The sequence below is a fragment of the Podarcis erhardii genome, assembly GCF_964252035.2.
Source record: "Podarcis erhardii genome assembly, chromosome: 5".
NCBI lineage: Eukaryota > Metazoa > Chordata > Lepidosauria > Squamata > Lacertidae > Podarcis > Podarcis erhardii.
The window spans coordinates 82,144,007-82,161,932 of record NC_138509.1 but is presented as its reverse complement, the minus strand read 5'-3'; the positions used below and the strand labels follow the sequence as shown (position 1 = coordinate 82,161,932).

Sequence of the window (17,926 nt, the reverse complement as noted above, 5' to 3'; positions counted from 1 at the left end):
CGCCATTTTGTGAGGCATTGTGGGAGCTCTTGGGTCTGGGAGGAGAAAGAGAGAAATAGAGTTGTTTACATATCGTGAATCAACTCCTCGGTGGGACTTAAGAGCGACAAATGCCAAAATTTACGATGGAAAAAGTGATGTTATCTACGAAGGAGATATATAGAAACCATCTGGACTTAGTGGAGGAACGGGAAATCCACACAGGATTATTACACTTGCTATCGGCTTAAGGAGACTAACAGAAGAGATCATAAAGGAAAAAGAGAAATTATACGAACAAGATATGATGTGGCAACACCAAGATAAGACTGGATAGAATTATGAACTTTGTTTGGACTGATTGGGACTGATTTGGACATTAACGCAGTAATAATGATCTGAATTCCCCTTTGGATCTTGAAGTATGGGTCCCCCAACAAAATTTAAAAAATTGGCTTTGTAATTCGGAATTTATATGATGTGATTTAATTTGATGTGATTGGCCAGTTAATAAAAATGGTTTAAAAAAAAGAGAGAGAGAGAGAGAATTTGATGCAGGGGGAGTTGGCTGGTGGCAGGCAGAAGAAAGAGAGAGGGCTACATCTCGACAGCTGCTCTTGGCAAGCAATTATGGAGGCGCACAAAAACAAGCCAAAGTTAAGCCAGGAAGCTGGGTTCTGATGTAATGACAAACCACAGTTAAGCCATGATTCATAGGCCAACAACAAACCATGGCTTCAAATCGCACTGCAAGTTTGGACAGTCAAACAAGATGCACTTATGCTAGGCAACCCATCACTTAGTCCTATATGTAAACACGGCCAATGCTACTGGTTAGCCATTGCCAAACTTTGCCATAATGCATCTTCTGTGAGGAAAATGACTGTTCGTGCCTCCCAAACCATACGGAGGATTGGTTCACACATTTGCATTCTTCATGTGCTTTCTCACCACTTGATTACCACAATTTGTGTCCCATTTTGTTTCACATCTATATATTATGCAGAAGAAACACTTGCAATCAAACAGTCATATTACTTTATTATAGAACACTCCAAGGAATGCAATTTACTTAAGTACAAAAGCAATTTGATGAGCGAATAGACTTATTTTAATACATTGATTATATGATACAATTTCTACATCAAACTTTCATTGCACTTGATGATATTGGATTGATAAACAAACTTTCTTAAAACGATTAATGTGACTGGAAGAAATGAGCACAAGATATTTTTAGCTATTCAATGCAGATACCTTTAGGTAAAATCCTGCAAGCCTTTTTCAGATTCTACAATAGCCATGCCCACTCCAAGGAAGGTCATGACTGCAGAAGGAATGCAGAGCTTGACCATGTCTGAATTAATCTAAAACTAAGATGAGATCACAGAATAATTTTAATTAGCTAAAAATTAAAACATGAACTCCTTTTGGAGGTTTTATCCAGCACCACCTCCCACAGCCTGGTGTTTTCTGGATATTGTTGGACCACAACTCCTATTGTCCCTGACTGTTGGGTGTGCCCAAACTTTTTTCAAAGAGGGCCAGATGTGATGAAGTGAACATGCATGAGGGCCAACCAAAGTTGTTGAGCTTTCTTTAGGATTGAAGTTGCCAGATTAGGCCCCTGAAACAGACTTTGGACTTGCCTGGCTTAAGGGAACTGTAGGCCAAAACATCTGGAGAACATCAGGGAAACTAGCTGAACCAGACAACTGCCAAAAATAAAACCTTTATTACATTTTATTATGCAACAATAAAAATTTGCTCTGAAATAGATTCTACGTGTTTTAGTGCAATACAATTAATAAACATGCCTTTTAAAAGAAATATTATAAATATATGGATTGCGGACTATGCTATGGATTATAAAATATGCTTCTTTAAAATAAACAAGAGAGAAAGGGGGGGAAATTATTGGTGATGCATTCAAATCCAGACACCATACTTATAGTAAGGTGTCAAGCGTTTCATCAGGATATAAGAGGAAACCAGAAAATATGCTGTCATCTTCAGCACTAACATAAACCCCGTTCCAGTCTCGCGTGACCTCCAGCCAAACTTGATCCCCTATGTTTAATTTCAGAATGGTTAGGAAAGAAGCCTGGTCTATCTCTTGCCCATACAAGGTCTCCCGAGACCTGACCATCTTCCTGTTTTGGCACACAATGCTGATGCGGGCAGGCCGCCCTCGGATGGTCATGTGGTAGGAGAAGACATAAGCCCCAGCGATGGTGCAATTAAATTTCCCCGTCGAGGGATTGTAATCTTCCTGGTCATTGTACAGAATCTTGTCAAACTTAATAGGCATGTTGGGAGGTGGGAAGGGCTTGGACAGGCCAACGCTGAAAGCTGATCTGGGGGGGCTTGAGATCTCGCCCTTTGACCCCTTGGGACCTTTTGCTCCTTTCTTCCCAGGGGGTCCCCTGATTCCTTTGAAGCCGCTCGCTCCTTTCACCCCAGGGGGTCCCATTATCCCAATTGGCCCTGGGTCACCTTTGTCCCCCCTAAAACCTTGGTCGCCTTTTTCTCCCTTCTGCCCATCCATCCCATGGATCCCCTCGACCCCCATGTCTCCTTTGACACCTTTGTCTCCTTTGGGCCCAATCTCCCCCCGTTCTCCCCTATCACCCTTATCACCAGGATCTCCACAGTAGCCCTTTTCCCCAAGCTCCCCCTTTTCTCCCTTCTCCCCATTTTCCCCATCGATCCCTGGCAATCCCAGCTCCCCTTTGTCTCCCTTCTCTCCTTTGGTGCCGTTCTCACACGTTTCACCCTTGTTGCCCTTCTGCCCCTTGGCGCCGGGCAGGCCATAGTTTCCTTTGTCTCCTTTGAATCCCATTTCACCTAGAAATAGTAAAGACACAAATATAGGGTCACGGGGTCAAGTAAACCACAAGGGACATTCACAGGCTAATTTCTTGCAGGCCTCCTCCCTGCTCAGCACAGCTGGTTAGCCTAAATAAATGCTGAGGAGCAATCCCAATGGGAAAGCTCTTTGAATAGCAAGGGCCCGTAGCTCAGTGGCAGAGCATCTAATTTGCATGCAGGAGGTCCCAGATTTAATCCCTGGCATCTCCAGGTACGCCTGGGAATGTCCTCTATCTACTACCGACCCTGGAGAGCCACTGTCACTCACTGTGGACAATAGTGAGCTACAAGAAGAAGAGTTTGGATTTGATATCCCGCTTTATCACTACCTGAAGGAGTCTCAAAGTGGCTAACATTCTCCTTTCCCTTCCTTCCCCACAACAAACACTCTGTGAGGTGAGTGGGGCTGAGAGACTTCAGAGAAGTGTGACTAGCCCAAGGTCACCCAGCAACTGCATGTGGAGGAGCGGGGACGCGAACCCGGTTCACCAGATTACGAGTCCACCGCTCTTAACCACTACACCACTAAGTATCAGAAATAGCCACCACACTGGCTAGATGGACCAATCATCTGACTCGGTATATGGCAGCTTTCCAATACTTATCAGCAGGTTGGTGACGGAGAGAAACGTGTAGTGACATTGGGTCTGGGAACATCTGATGACCACTATAGTTCTCAGCTGTTCCAAGGAGAAGTCGGCTCACAGCACCCCCTCCAAATACCTCACACATCTCCCAGAACATGGTGCAGGGCTTCACAGGTGTGTGATTACCTGGTTTGCCTGGCCCCTCCTATCACAAAAGAGGATACTATTTTTTTTTTGCAAATGTCCATTAGGCATTGAACTGTACATGTGAAGCAGGAGCACCAACTTGCCCCCCACACACACACATACACGCATGGGGGGGTGTCACATGACATGTCCCACCCCCACCCGGTGCACCAACAATCTCCCGTTAGCAACAGGGGATGGCAGCTTCTGCAATATTGGGGGGGCTCAGCCCCCTGCCCACAAATATTGAGGGGGCCGAAGCCCCTTTCACCCCCTATTGTTGGTGCCCCTGATGTGAAGTCATAACCTCTCATGGGGGTCCAAGAGCCCCTCCACCAGGGAAGGAACTTTGAGACGATGTAATTGTATCGACTAGAAGGGTTGTGTAGCCTGGTGTGATTAAAAAGAAAAAGAGGAAAAAACTTGAAGAGAAGCACAAGACTACAAGAAATGGCAATTTGAGCATGTCATTCCCAACCAGGTGTCATAGCAAAATGGTAGCAACCCATCTACTGGTGTTTCGTTTAAATACCTGGAAGGTTTCAAGGGTGAAGTTAGCATAATTTGACACCAAGGAGGCATGGAGGGAGGGCTGTTGGTTGCTTCTCTAGCAAAATGATCTAGTATGTGTTGGGAGTAAACAGCAATACTTGCAATTTGCTACCTGAATCGGGGAGAGGGGGCAATAAACTGAAAGACAACCTGTTCTTACTCCTCAAATAGTCCTTCTAGTAGCCGCTTGTTGATGAAGAAGACCACTTCCTTTCGGACTTTTCTTCCTTCCTGCTTCTTCTCTAAGTTCTAGCCAGTTGCAGTATGAGCTACTGCCTCCATTTTGGCCACATGTAAGCCACATGACCCAGAAGCTGTACGCCGGCTCCCTCAGCCAATAAAGATCCCAGAGTCGGTCACGACTGGACCTAATGGTCAGGGGTCCCTTTACCTTTACCTTAAAGCCAGAATGGCTTTGTTTGCCATGTCTTTATTTTTATGTTTCTTTTATTTTTTCAGTCAGCATTCTTATTAGATTATTTCTTTCTACACATGTACAAACATACTTTACCAAACTATAACAGTATGCGCGCGCGCGCTCTCTCTCTCTCTCTCTGTATATATATATATTCCACTCCTGTAACTTCGTATCCTGCTCCATCTCCCATCTCTCCATCTCCCACTTTTCACATGGTTTTGTGATTTTCTGGGCCTCTTTTCCCTTGTCACCAGGCCTCACTCATTCATCCACCTCCCAGCCCAGAACTAGGCACTGATCCACTACAAGCAGTATACAATCTGTGCTTAGCATTGACATGTGACAGCTGGGCATATGGTGACAACTTGTGGCCAATGGAAGAAATTGGGTTCAACAAGAGTGTAAAATTCTTATGCTTATTAACAGTCCCATCTCCCTAACTCTCATCAAATTTAATGTGGCATACCTTGTTCTCCTGTCTTGCCTGGAAATCCCGGGATGCCATTTGCTCCTTGGGCTCCATGTTCTCCTTTATCTCCTGTGACATTTTTACAATAGAATGCTCTGTTATTGGTGTTCTTTGCGATGTCCCTACATGTCCAATGACTTATACATCACATTTCATCTCTTGCCTTTCACTTAAAATGAGGGCACATCTCGTTCCAAACAAACATATAGTAAGTGCAAATAAACATTTTAGGTTGCATTCCATGAATTCAATTGTTCGTCAGGTAATTGTGACCTGTGAAAGAAGGTTTCCTGATACAGATGCTCAGACAAATAGAATGCTCAGATGCTCAGACAAATAGAATAAATTCTGCTGGAATCATAGAATTGTAGAATTTGATCCTAGGGTCATCTGGTCCAACCCCCTGAAATGCAGGAATTACAGGTAGTCCAATCCCTGAGAGTTGGACATCCAACCTTGGTTGGTTGGTTGGTTGGTTGGTTAATTGCTTGGCTGGCTGGCCTCATCCAACTCAAGCACACCTGCCGCCGCCTCCTCCTCCTCCTCAGTAGGCTGCCTCAGCCTCATCTAAAGATCTGGGGGCAAGGCGCCCACGAAACTGCTGCTACTGCCAGCAACAGCAGCGCAACGAAGAGTATTCACTGCCTCTTGAGAGAGGCACAGGCTGAGGGAGAGGGTGTGCTATTTTTTTCTTCTTCTTCTGAAATTTTGCACCCCAATAGTTTTGCACCCAAGGCATCTGACCCTTTGGACCCCTCCCCCCCCCAATGCTACACCACTGTCTGTGATTGTAAGTTGTTTTAGACTTTTCTTAACATTGAGGGTTGTAACCCAGTCTGGAACCTGAGGGTGAAGGGCAAGATGATTCTGATGATGCTAACCCTATTGGAGTTCAGAAGCTGAAAAAAGAGTTTCAAGCCTGAAAATGTGAAAGAAGTTGTGGTTTCCTTCATTTTGTGCTCCGAAGACATTACTGTGCAAAACTAATCACCATTCATTTTTCAAACAGTTCACTTCATCAGTGTCCATACCTTTGTCTCCTTTGAATCCTCTCGCACCTTGTAGTCCAGGACTTCCTGGTAGACCCTGAAGTCCTTTTTCTCCTGCCTCTCCTTTCAGACCTATTTACAGAGTGGACATTTGAAAAATCTGCTGCAAGCAAAACAAAAAGTCTTGTAGCATCTTGAGGGCTAACCACTTCAATATCTCATGAGACTTACGCCGTGACAGACTGCTGTTGGTCTCGAAAGCTTCACAAGATGTTGTGTTGCTTTTGCTGCAACAGAGCAGCAGGCCTGTCCCCCTGGAAGCAAGTTGCATGACCACACAAGTTTGCCAACAAGGCCTTGATATATTCTCTTTTACACTGCATCTAGTTTCACAGACACTAAATAAGAATGAAGATTACTCATTGATGTTGTTGCTATCAAACTAGCAGACTTCTGAAATCCTAAAAGAGATGCATACTGTAGGTCATTAGCCATGGAAGCTAAATACAGGAATGCTCAAAAGTTACAGAAGGGCCTGAAGAAGGGGCCTTTTGTTCTAGTCACCTTAGTTACTTAGGTACTGTTTTAGGGAGACAACTTAACTCTGCTGCATCTTTAGCCCTGCCACACACAGCAGCCAGGGTGAAAGGGAAGGCAAGTACATCACTGAACTGGCATGGAGCTGGTGCAGTGATCAGGCCTGGATCAGGCCTCCTGCCATCATGCGATGGCAGCCAGATTGGTTCAGGATCCAATAGATCCCAAGTTGGCTCAACACCCACCTCCATGCCCCAGAATGCCCACATGCAGTGAGCAAAAGGAGTAGCCAGATGCAGAGGAATGGTGGAAGGCACCAGCGAAAGAAGGCTCGGAGCCTGGGATTGGCAATGTTCAGAGGGAGAGGACTGGGAAGAGGAGGTGTTGGAAGCTGAAGAGCTAACAGGGTTCAGTGAGCAGGAAGAGCCTCTGGCAGAGAGAAGTCCAGGAGCAGAAGCAGGAGAGGAAGGAGGCCAAGAGGCAAAGATGAGTTATGTTGGTGAAGAAGCCAGGGTATCTCCCCCTCCTGCTGTGACAAGTTCTCCTCCCCTCTCAGATTGCTTGGGAAAACCTTGGAGAGGAGGAGACTTAGGCAGCTGTGGGAAGGCAGGGACTTTCAGTCTCCACCTCATGGGGGCAAGATCAACTGAGAAGAGTTGCTGTACCCATTAGACCTGGTGCTCCTGAGCGGACCTTGCTTCTTCTAATAAAGAGTTAACTTCACTTATTCCATGTGATTTATTGCTGGCTGGCTGCTGACACTCTGCTCCAGTGACCCTGCATCAGCCTGCAGGTGGCCAATGGAGGACAGCAGATCTGGAACGAAGGGCAACTCTTCCCAATCCAAACCACCACCCCAAAGTGGATTTGGACTGCTCTCCCAGAAAGTTACAGGGGTGACTTGGTTAAAATTGAGGAGCAGGGCTTAAGGATTTCAGCAAGCTGCTCTTTTTTACTCACCAGCCCCCAAATAATTTAAGAACTGTTTCAGCAGCAGTATACTTCCACCAGATGCTTGAGACAAACAGATCCTGTCTTGCCTTTTTAAAAATCTATATTTTCATATATTCTAGCTTTACCTTGATCATTGCACCGCATCTCTCTTCCCCAGCGCTTGACATGATTATTAAAATGTTTGCACCTATTTATCTCCCTCCCTCCCTCCCTCCTCTCTCTCTCTCTCACACACACACACCCTGCTTATTTCAGTCTGGAAATATGAATGACAAAAGGCCATCATAAATCACTCAGTTGTGCATTTGCCTTCCCATACCTGGCAATCCTCGCTCTCCAGGTTCACCTTTCTCCCCTGGGGTGGCAGCACAGCAATCACAGCAGTTAAAGAAGAAGTCGGATGAGTCGAGGGTGAAGTTTTCAAAGGGGAAGAGAGTGGTGGCTGTTCGGAAGGCGTAGTTTGGAGTGGAGAGCTCCAAGGTGGAGTCGCTTGTCTCTGCTGGTTCAGTGAAATGGTTGTCTTCAGTGGGTGAAGCATCAGATGCACCAAGGCCATCGCTGTCTTCCATGCCAGCCACTTTTATCTTTGTGAACTTGGGCGATGGGGTACTTTTGCCCTCTGTGCTCAGTTTAGCAACAGTGATTACCACTGCCAAAACGGCACACCACCAGTGCATGCTCCCCATTTCTGCAGCTGCTGGAAAAGATAGATGCAACAGTCACAGCTTCAGAGTATTCCTACTATTTCTACCACTACTAGTAAAAAAAATACATATATATATTCCCTTCCCTTCACCAGCAGGTTCCATGGAGGGTTACAACAATTCAGAATTAAACGCAGTTACAACAGATTACAGTCGCAGGAGTAGGATGGGTACTGGAAAGACATGTCTCAGGTCTCGTGTCCTCAGCATCTGCTGAAAGCTGCATATCAAAGAAGCCAGGACCATCTTTCTGAGAAGGCAATTCCACAATTTAGGGGCTATCACAGATAATGCCCTCTCCTTGGCCACCGCCACCCCCATTTTTCAGGAAGATAGACCTTAACATCTAGGAGGATCCAGAGGGATTTGGGTGACACTCTCTCAAATATTTGGAGCCTAAGTCCAAATATTCAAACGCTAATGTGTTTTGCTGAAATAGCAAGGGCTTCTACCTTGTATTTTGCTGAAATAGCAAGCTAGAGCAAAGTTAACGTTTCCTCTAGGTTCGCCACCTTGCACCAAAAGATAGCAAGGCACTGTAGGTCTATCTCAACTAATTAAACATTTCTTTACCCTATATGCTTCCTTATGCATAGCCTTTCTTTATCTCTAATAACATTGGCCCACACCAAAGCGGCTGCCTGGGGACCATTAAAAAAAATTTTTTTTTTTTCACACTCCACTCAGTTACCCAGTCCCTGCTCTTTCCTACACAAGATAAGAAAACTCTTCCAAGAACTAATTAATCGCATGAGTACAAACTATCAAATACACAGGACTGTTGGCTTCAGGAGCGGTGCCGGTTTCAGCATTATTTTCATTACAGAGCCCCAATTATGTTCTCCATAATAACTACGTCCTTTTATCAGAACAGCCCAATCTCTGTGGTCAGTTGTATCTCTTAGGTCAGGGCTTGACCAGCTGTCCATATTTTTTTTCCTTTGACCTATGAACAAGATGGGCAGAACAATCCAAAACTCCAGCTTCTGCTGGACTGGAGGGAATTGGATTGCGTACAAGCATCCCCTGTGCCCAGCTCTGGTATCTGAGTCTGCCTTCCCCTGGCCACGGCCAATGGAGTGAAGCAAGTATTACTTTCCTTGTGATGAGCTTCCCCTTCCACCCTCAAAATGTAAGGGTGAATAGAGAGGTAGGTGCGTCATGCTGAAATTCACACTTGTGATAGTCAGAAGGCCCTGAAACGATGTATTACTGAGGGAGAGAGGAGGAGGGACTGAACCAGCCTTGCGTCTATTGGATCCTGAGTTGGTCTGACTGTTCTTGCAAGACACCATTGGGTCCAATCACTGTGCCAGTCTGAAAAGGAGCACTTGTGTGCATATACTGGTAGGTGTATAGGCTCCCCACATAGTCAGAAGTCACATGAAGTTCACAATTACACAGAAAGCCTTGCATAGGGAGAGGGAGAAATTCAGATCCCAGTTAAAGACAAATCGATCAAGCTGAACTGAAACTGAAATGCAGCCATCTGTAGACACCTGCAAATTCTGCAATACAGTTCTCCAACCAGTGTTTACAAAAGTTGATGTAGAAATGTGGTGAACTTAATTTGAGATTGGGAAAATGAGAAATAGAGGGAAGTGAAAATGACAGGTCCTTCCATCTCTAGTGTTTAGTTAGACATTTTCTTCTGAGACAGTCTAAGGGGGGGGGGGGAGGCAATAATTTCAGAACAGCTAGAACAGCTATAAAATCTGGAGAGCACCAGTTTAGAGAATACTGGGCTAGCATCTTGTTTTTCTAATGAAAACTGAGAGATCAGGAAAGGATCCTGGAATACCCCTGAGTGGGGCAGGCCCCCACTGCACTCCTTGTAATGATGGCATTGGCTAGGGCTACAGCCAATCATGGTTTCCTCATAAGTGGCACGTATTTTTGGAAATGCACGTGCATCTCAGGCTTTCTACTTTTAGGTGTACACTTGAAGCATGTGAAGCGTACACCTACAAAATGTAACTTAAAGTGGCTCTCCAGTGCATGCTCAACAGGGAGAAACAGTCGATTCCATCTCCCTGGCATTTTTTCAGCCGGAACTCTCCAGAATGGTGTTCCAGCACCTCTCAACTGGGCACCGGACTCGTGGGGAGAGAACTGACCAGCCTCAGCAAAGCCCTACTGCGCCTCTGGCTCACAAGGAGATCCTCTACAGATCCCAAAGGGAACATCCTCTACAGTCTCCAGAGAAGGTCTCTTCACAAGCTGGACGTGCAGCTCAACTTGCTGAAGCTCGTCAACCTCCCAGCTTATAGCTGGTGTGTGGGGAAACTGTCTTAGTTGATCAAGCCCCCATGCTGCTCCGGCTCACGGGAGCTAAAGAGGGGATTGCTTTTTAAGCTGCTCAGCTGAGGCACAGAAACCTCTCTCCATGCCTCAGCAGAGCAGCCTCAACAAGCCTCAAATATCCTCTTTGTGGTGGGTCTTCTGAGGAAGGTGTGCTCTCGCACCTTTTCCTCTAGGAAAAAGAAAAGGCACTGGTTATACTTGTTTGGTATAAGTACTTCTTTGTCCTATTCAAATAGCTACATTTTTAGCTATTCTCCTTTTAAAAAACGGTGTGAAGAAGCCTTTAATGCCTGCTATCTATTGCATATTGTATGGCTGATTCATTTATACCAAGAATCAGTGAATTCCATTCATATGTTTAAGGCAGGGGGCCTTCTTGGTAGTGGCACCCGCTCTGTTGAATGCCCTCACATCAGAAGTCAAGAAAATAAACAACTACTGTATCTGACTTTTAGAGGACATCTGAAGGCAACGCTGTTTAGGGAAGTTTTTAATGTTTGATGTTTATCGTGTTTTTAATATTTTGTTGGGAGCTGACCAGAGTGTCTGGGAAAACCCAGCCAAATGGGCAGGGTATAAATAATATATTATAATTTCTGCATTACATTTGCACTTTTGCGTGACAAAAAAAAGGCCACTTCCAGAAATACAACAAAATATAGCACGTGTTTAGCACTCATTTCCGGGGCAGGAGAGAGTGGAGTTTGCAAATAACATGGAAATGAGAGATAATTTTGTGTTGTGCAGCAGTATCCCTAGTGAACCAGCCTCCACTGGGTGGGTGGAGCCTAGATGTGTGATCCCACTCCACAGTCCACACACAGGCTGTAACCTTCTCCATGGTACTCCAGAATCTGTCACCTGAGAATTCCTCAGGTCTTTGGATCCCTTGCAACAACAGACCACCTTGTTGTGCTGTTTTACATCCAGTCTGCAGTTGTGGAAATCTGCAGCTGTGGAAATTTCAAACTGAAAGAAGATCGAGCATGAGATCCCATTCTTGCAGCAGTACACACCCGCTGATACAACATTGACTACTCCAATGTTCTTTTAATATTTCAGGAAGACAGTTGCCTTTGTTAGAAGTCTGTCAGTTCAGAATTCCAGACTTTTTACAAGAGGACCGAAAGAACATGACCGGTATCCAGCTCAATTAACATTTCTCCACTGCGACATTACTAATACCAACTTTAATAAAACTTGAAGAAAAAAAACATCTGGTGCATAAGGTTGAGTGAGCAAGAACATTCTGAGCAGCCGAAGAACATTCAGAGTAGCTCATTCTGAGGACGGCACAGCTGAATCCCTATCAGAGATAATTCCATAATGATGATCAAGTCAAGCATAATTACACACGTTGAAAGGTTTTAATAGGAAGGAATAAATGGAAGCAAAATTAGGCACTTTTTACTCAGTGCATTAGGAAGGTGCAGTCATCTTTGGACCATATCTGATTCTCCATTTTCATAAAATTTCACATAAATTACTTATTATGGACATCTTTGGTTCAGGAAGGGTGGTGAGAAGCCTAAAAAAGAACTCAGCACATTGTTTCACAGATTTTCTATCTATAAAAAAAATACAGTGGTACCTCGGGTTAAGTACTTAATTCGTTCTGGAGGTCTGTTCTTAACCTGGAACTGTTCTTAACCTGAAGCACCACTTTAGCTAATGGGGCCTCCTGCTGCCACTGGAGCACAATTTCTGTACTCATCCTGAAGCAAAGTTCTTAACCTGAGGTAATATATCTGGGTTAGCGGAATCTGTAACCTGAAGCGTATGTAACCTGAAGCGTACGTAACCCGAGGTACCACTGTATACTTTTTTCAGGGAGTGCGGCTCCCTTCAGTTCAAAAACATGCAATGCACAATATGTGGTTTCATACAGTCCATTCAAATATAAGATGGTACATTATGAGGAGGCAGCCCCAATAGCCATGCAGGGGGGGGGGATGTGTGCAGTGTCATGTGTGTCCATCCCCCCCCCCATGAGCTGTAATTCACACACACCCAAGGATTTGGGGGGGGTGAAATTTTGTGACATAACAGAAAATGACAACCACTATTTAAACAATGACAGCTTGTTTTAAGAACAGGAGAAAATTAATAATAGGATCCTCTGGAAAATTCAGGGCTGCTTGGTGTTGTGAAAAATCTTGAATTTTGTTTTCCTTCAGTGTTCACGAAGAAAGTTATTGAGATTCTAGAACCTGTAGATAAGGTCTCACAAGCCCAAGAAACATGACAGGGGGACTTTTTTTGTATTGATGTTGTCATGATACAAAATTCATTTGAAATTTAGAGAAACGAGCTCCACACTAGTTTTTAAATTGTTAATTGTAGCATAAACTATTTTGCTTGAATTACACCTTCTGGTACCCCCTAGGTCACCTGTATCGTAAGCATCCTTTTGTCTTATGAAGCAAAAAAATATGTGGGTCATTTAATTCCTGGTGTTCATAATAAATTTCTGTGAACTTGACCGTTACATGGCCTGTCATGTAAGTTAACTCCCTCTCTCTGTGTAGGTATTATTATTATTATTATTATTATTATTATTATTATTATTCAGGATTGGAAAAATGGGATTATAAACTATCCTGAGGTTGAGTACTTACTCCCAAGCCTAGCCTCATGTGGACCTTCCTACCAGAATCAGTGTATGTGACCATATGTTAATATGAAGTGTAGAAATGTACTTTTTATTAACTTAATTGTATAAGTAACCAAATTCAGGGGGGTTTAGAAGAACAACATCAGGAGAAGATTATCTATTTCTCCTGAAGGTTCTTTCAGATCTCGCCCAAATGGGATTTGCTGTGATCATGTGCACACAGAAGTTCGGCCTGCTTACTTCATGGAGCACTTTGCCTCCAATGAGATGAGAGGGCTTTGTGCCAACAAGCTGATAATAAGGCACACATCTGCAAAGCCTCAGCTTCAGAGTCAGCCAAGAGCCAAACAACAAAAAGGCTGTTTTTCACGATGTTGGCAACAGGTTGAGGGAAGAAGGTTATGTGGTCACTTCCCTTTTCAGGAGAAGCCCTGGTATGTTCTGCTCCAAGCAGCTGAGGACAATCCGTCCCATTGTATGAACTCCCGTAACTCGAACAATTAGCAAGGTAATGGCCTGTGAGGTTTGCTGAAGCAGAACATCACCTTAAACGCTCAGGGAGGAAAGTTTGGAAAGGCCCATGGCTATCAAATGCTACACCCGCAAACAGAAGAGAAGGGTGGTAACAGCGGCGATGCCGGGATTATCAGAGAAAAGAGAGAAAGCTTGGAAGCCCCTGAATAGCTGCTTCTTTCATGGGGACAGCACAGAAATGCAGTCGAGAAACATATAGAATATCTGCAAATTCCTTTGGTGGTGAGAGAGGTTGGGGTTGGCCTAGGATGTGATTGTTTGTTTGTGATTGGCTGTGGTGATCTTTGTTTTCATGTGTGAGTGAGGTGGGTGGGTGTTTTGGATCAAGTTAGCCATATTGATTTGTATGCTGTTGGTGGATTATTGTCATTGTCCTGTTGGGCTGTGTATGTGATAAAGGGGAGCCATACCGGGGTGAAGCTGTCTTCTTCTGTTTGTCCCCGTGTCAGTTTCAGTTTGTTAGTTAATTTTTCTAGTAGGGCTGTTTCCCATACTATTTGGTACCATTGGTCCATGCTTACTCCTGACAGGTCTCTCCAGTGTCTGGTTATGGTGTTACAAGTGAACAACACAAGCACGCTGACACCAAACTACATACATTAAGCATAATAGAAACACCGCTACCCCACCCCACCCCCATCCATCTCCCCTCCTTCCACCCTCCTTTCTTCTTTTTTTTTTTTTTCTTTTCTTTTTTCTTCTCCCCCTAATGCCTCAACAAATGAAATGGATTTGTAAAAATGTTATACGGGGGGGAAAAATACACGAGGCATTACACTTACACTGTAAAACAAGAAAACCCTTAATAAAATATATTTAAAATAAAAAAAAAAAGAATATCTGCAAATTCAGCCCTGACCCAAGTACCAGGGAGAACCTTCTCTTTTAGGCATTGAAACCTAAATGTTTTAGAACCTTCTGCTCCCATTCCACCTGGCTCACACACTACCAAAGGGTATTTCAACCTCTCTCACCACCAAAGGAACACAAGTGAACAACACAAGCACGCTGATACCAAACTCTACATACATTAAGCATAATAGAAACACCGCTACCCGACCCCACCCCCATCCATCTCCCCTCCCTCCACCCCCCTTTCTTTTTTTCTCTCTTTTTTTTTTCTTTTTTCTTCTCCCCCTAATGCCTCAACAAATGAAACGGATTTGTAAAAATGTTACATGGGGGGGAAAAAATACGAGGCATTACACTTACACTGTAAAACAAGAAAACCCTTAATAAAGTATTTTTTTAAAAAAAAAAATAAGATATAACACAAGAAGAAATTTTCGGATTTTTTATTAAGGAAGCAATTGTTTGGGGGGGGGTTAAGAGCATTATGCGCTTTTTAAATATCTCCCCAAATTTGCCACTGGAGATAGCTGCCTCGTGACAGAAGTTCTGTGTTATGCTTGAACACAGGGCCGTCTTTACCTGGGGGTGCAAGGGGTGTTTACCTACTGCATACAGTTTTTTCCACTGTGTCATTGTTACAGGTAAGTGATATTCCCCCCCCTAAAAAAAGGTCAACAACTTTAAGTTCACCCCCCCTAAAAAAAGGGGCGCTGGGCAGATCTTTGCACCCTGGCGGCGCATATGCTAAACACGCCCTGCATGGACAGGAAATGCCAACATGTGTCAGAGCCCCAATCTTGCATGCACAGTCTCTAATCTAATTTTCTGTTTTTATCTATGTTTTATTTATTGTATAGGTCAAGTGTTTGTGTACGGTTCTGCTGTACAATTTATGTTCATATGTTTCTGTTTGGCTACAACCTGTTTGTTGTCGTCTTACTGATAAATCGGAATTGTCCCCAATGTCTTCATCCCTGACCTACCTCTTACTTTCATTCATTGATAGATGATAGATAGATAGATAGATGATGATAGAGAGAGAGAGAGAGATGATAGATAGATAGATAGATAGATAGATAGATAGATAGATAGATGATAGATAGATAGATAGATAGATGATAGAGGCATTTGAACAAAAATAGTGCCATTTCCATGTTTATCTGGAAGTATAACTTTGTTCCATGGTGCGCATGGCTGGGTTTATTTATTTACTTTATTTTTTATGTTACTTTTTTAAAATAGGGTTTACATACTGTTACATAATCATCAATAAACCTCTGAGGTTTACCTATAATATAAACTTTTTCATTAAAAAAGAATACTCATAAGATCAACCATAAAAAGAAGTTAACCTAAAATATATCTGAATGCAAGTTTTTACAAAACTTCTGTATATGCGAATAAAGCTGCATGTTGAAATTGGAGGTATGGCAGGATTGTAGACTTCATCATCACACATAAGTCCAATTTAATAAATGGAGCTTAAGGTACTTGCAGTTTATTTGTACCACTAAGACTGCAATCCTAACTCCACTTACTCAGGAGTAAAACCCATTTACAGTGGTACCTTGGGTTAAGTACTTAATTCGCTCCGGAGGTCTGTTCTTAACCTGAAACTGTTCTTAACCTGAAGCACCACTTTAACTAATGGGGCCTCCTGCTGCTGCCGCGCCGCCAGAGCACGATTTCTGTTCTCATCCTGAAGCAAAGTTCTTAACCCGAGGTACTATTTCTGGGTTAGCGGAGTCTGTAACCTGAAGCGTCTGTAACCTGAAGCATATGTAACCCGAGGTGCCACTGTAATTCATTTCAGATTTACCCCTGAGTAGCTATGGTTAGGATTGCACCATAAGGCTTACCTGGAAGTCCTACTGAGCAAAGTTACCCTGGCTGACTACTATCCCCCCTTTATTCTTTTTCCATCACTGCCTTCACCTTGTCCAAGTGGGACCGGAGAAGATTCCTATTTGAAGATTCCTGCAGAGCTGCTGCCAGTCAATGCAGGCTGAGCTGGATGGACCAATATTCTGCCTCAATATAAGGCAGTTTCCTTACAGTGTCTTTGTAATATTTTCTTGATGCAGGGATACCTCAGCAGGCCCTGGAGAGCTACTGCCAGTCAGTGTAAACAACACTGGCCTAGGCAAACCAACACTCTGACATGGTATTAGGCATCTTCCTGTGTTCCAAGTTCATTGTATATTTATCTGTGTATCATTTGATGTAAGAAACTATCTAATCAGCTGCCTTGAAGACCCTGTATTTCATAGAAGGCCCTTCCATATAAACATTTTTTTTTGCCAAAATATCCAAATATATTTAGTTACACTTAATTTACGTTTAGTATTCTTCTCTCCCCCCCAACTCAGCTTTAGTATTACTATTTAGTATTACTATTAGTATTAGTATTACTACTCTCTAATAAAATTGGATAGTTCATGTTTTCAGAAGTTGTCTATAAAGAAAAACCTTAAGAAAACATTTGCTTGCTCTAGTTCTTTCTCCTTTGCTCTCAGAACCTCCATCTTGAACTTTGCTCCAGGAAAAAGTCATCACTCTTGTTTCATACATAATTGGTTTCATGAATCAAACTCTACTGATAGCGACAGTTGAAGCCCAAAACGCTTGTTGTAAAAAGCCCTCCTTCAAATGAGTGAAACATTTTGTTATTTATCTCCTACCTTATGAATATTCCTCTAATCGGGACTTCTCACCCTGCATAGTACATCGAAGGAGCCAATCTTATTCTCTGGTAGGTTGCAATCTATTTTATTTCTTTAATTACTTTAATCATAGCCAATGAGAGGATGCGGTAGACAGGGAAGAACAGGGATTGGCGACTTCTCTAGAAAGTCAACAGCATGACACTGAAATTGGAGTAAATGCAAATTCAATGCCAACTGCGGGTCAGGAGTCGGTTTTTCAGCTGGTTCTTTGTTCTTTGGGCACTTGCTACTTACCTTTAGAGACAATAGAGTTTTCCTCTAATAGCTACATTGAAAGCAGTTGCTAGTAACTAGACGGTGGGGGGGGTTGTCAACTTAGAAAGTTATTTACAGCATATGATGTGTCTACCTTCATAACGATGCTATAAAGTAGCCTCTGTTATAAAGATCTCACAGACAGACAGCTGAGGCACCCAAGATGGCAACTTGTAAAGTTCTTTGTGGTGTGGAATGAGTCCACCTTCACTGCAATGCTGTAAAGTCACTTCTGTTATAGTCATCTTGCATACCCCCCCAACATTTTGGGAGGGCATTTCAGGGAATCCCCACCACCCCACTGCCCCTCTGTTCCTCGCCCCCTCCCTGCCACTGTCTTTGGGTCCTTTGCTCTGGCACAACCACCTCAGGAGAGCAAAATTAGGACATTTGGG

At 43.6% G+C, this 17,926-nt stretch overlaps 1 protein-coding gene across 2 annotated transcripts; it reads right to left on the bottom strand.

Moving 5' to 3' along the window:
• Nucleotides 1-1,598: 1,598 nt before the first annotated feature.
• OTOL1 (otolin 1) lies at nt 1,599-17,276 on the bottom strand. Of its 2 annotated transcripts, none has more exons than XM_081862629.1 (5): nt 17,232-17,276; nt 7,862-8,236; nt 6,094-6,183; nt 5,060-5,131; nt 1,599-2,826 (listed from the first exon to the last, which is right to left on the bottom strand). In XM_081862629.1, exons 2-5 carry the CDS (start codon nt 8,226-8,228, stop codon nt 1,928-1,930), a joined length of 1,428 nt encoding a protein of 475 aa, XP_081718755.1. In that variant the 5' UTR covers nt 8,229-8,236; nt 17,232-17,276; the 3' UTR covers nt 1,599-1,927. The 2 variants fall into 2 exon arrangements, with proteins under 2 accessions (XP_081718755.1, XP_081718756.1); XM_081862630.1 differs by having other exon boundaries at nt 7,862-8,239; nt 17,232-17,268.
• Nucleotides 17,277-17,926: the final 650 nt, after the last annotated feature.

Coding starts and splice junctions, on each gene's coding strand:
- OTOL1 (XM_081862629.1), bottom strand. CDS start 8,228: ATGGGGAGCATGCACTGGTGGTGTGCCGTTTTGGCAGTGGTAATCACT. Junction 6,184..7,861: donor TGGAGAGCGAGGATTGCCAG/GTATGGGAAGGC, acceptor CTCTGTAAATAG/GTCTGAAAGGAGAGGCAGGA. Junction 5,132..6,093: donor AGGATTCAAAGGAGACAAAG/GTATGGACACTG, acceptor AAAATGTCACAG/GAGATAAAGGAGAACATGGA.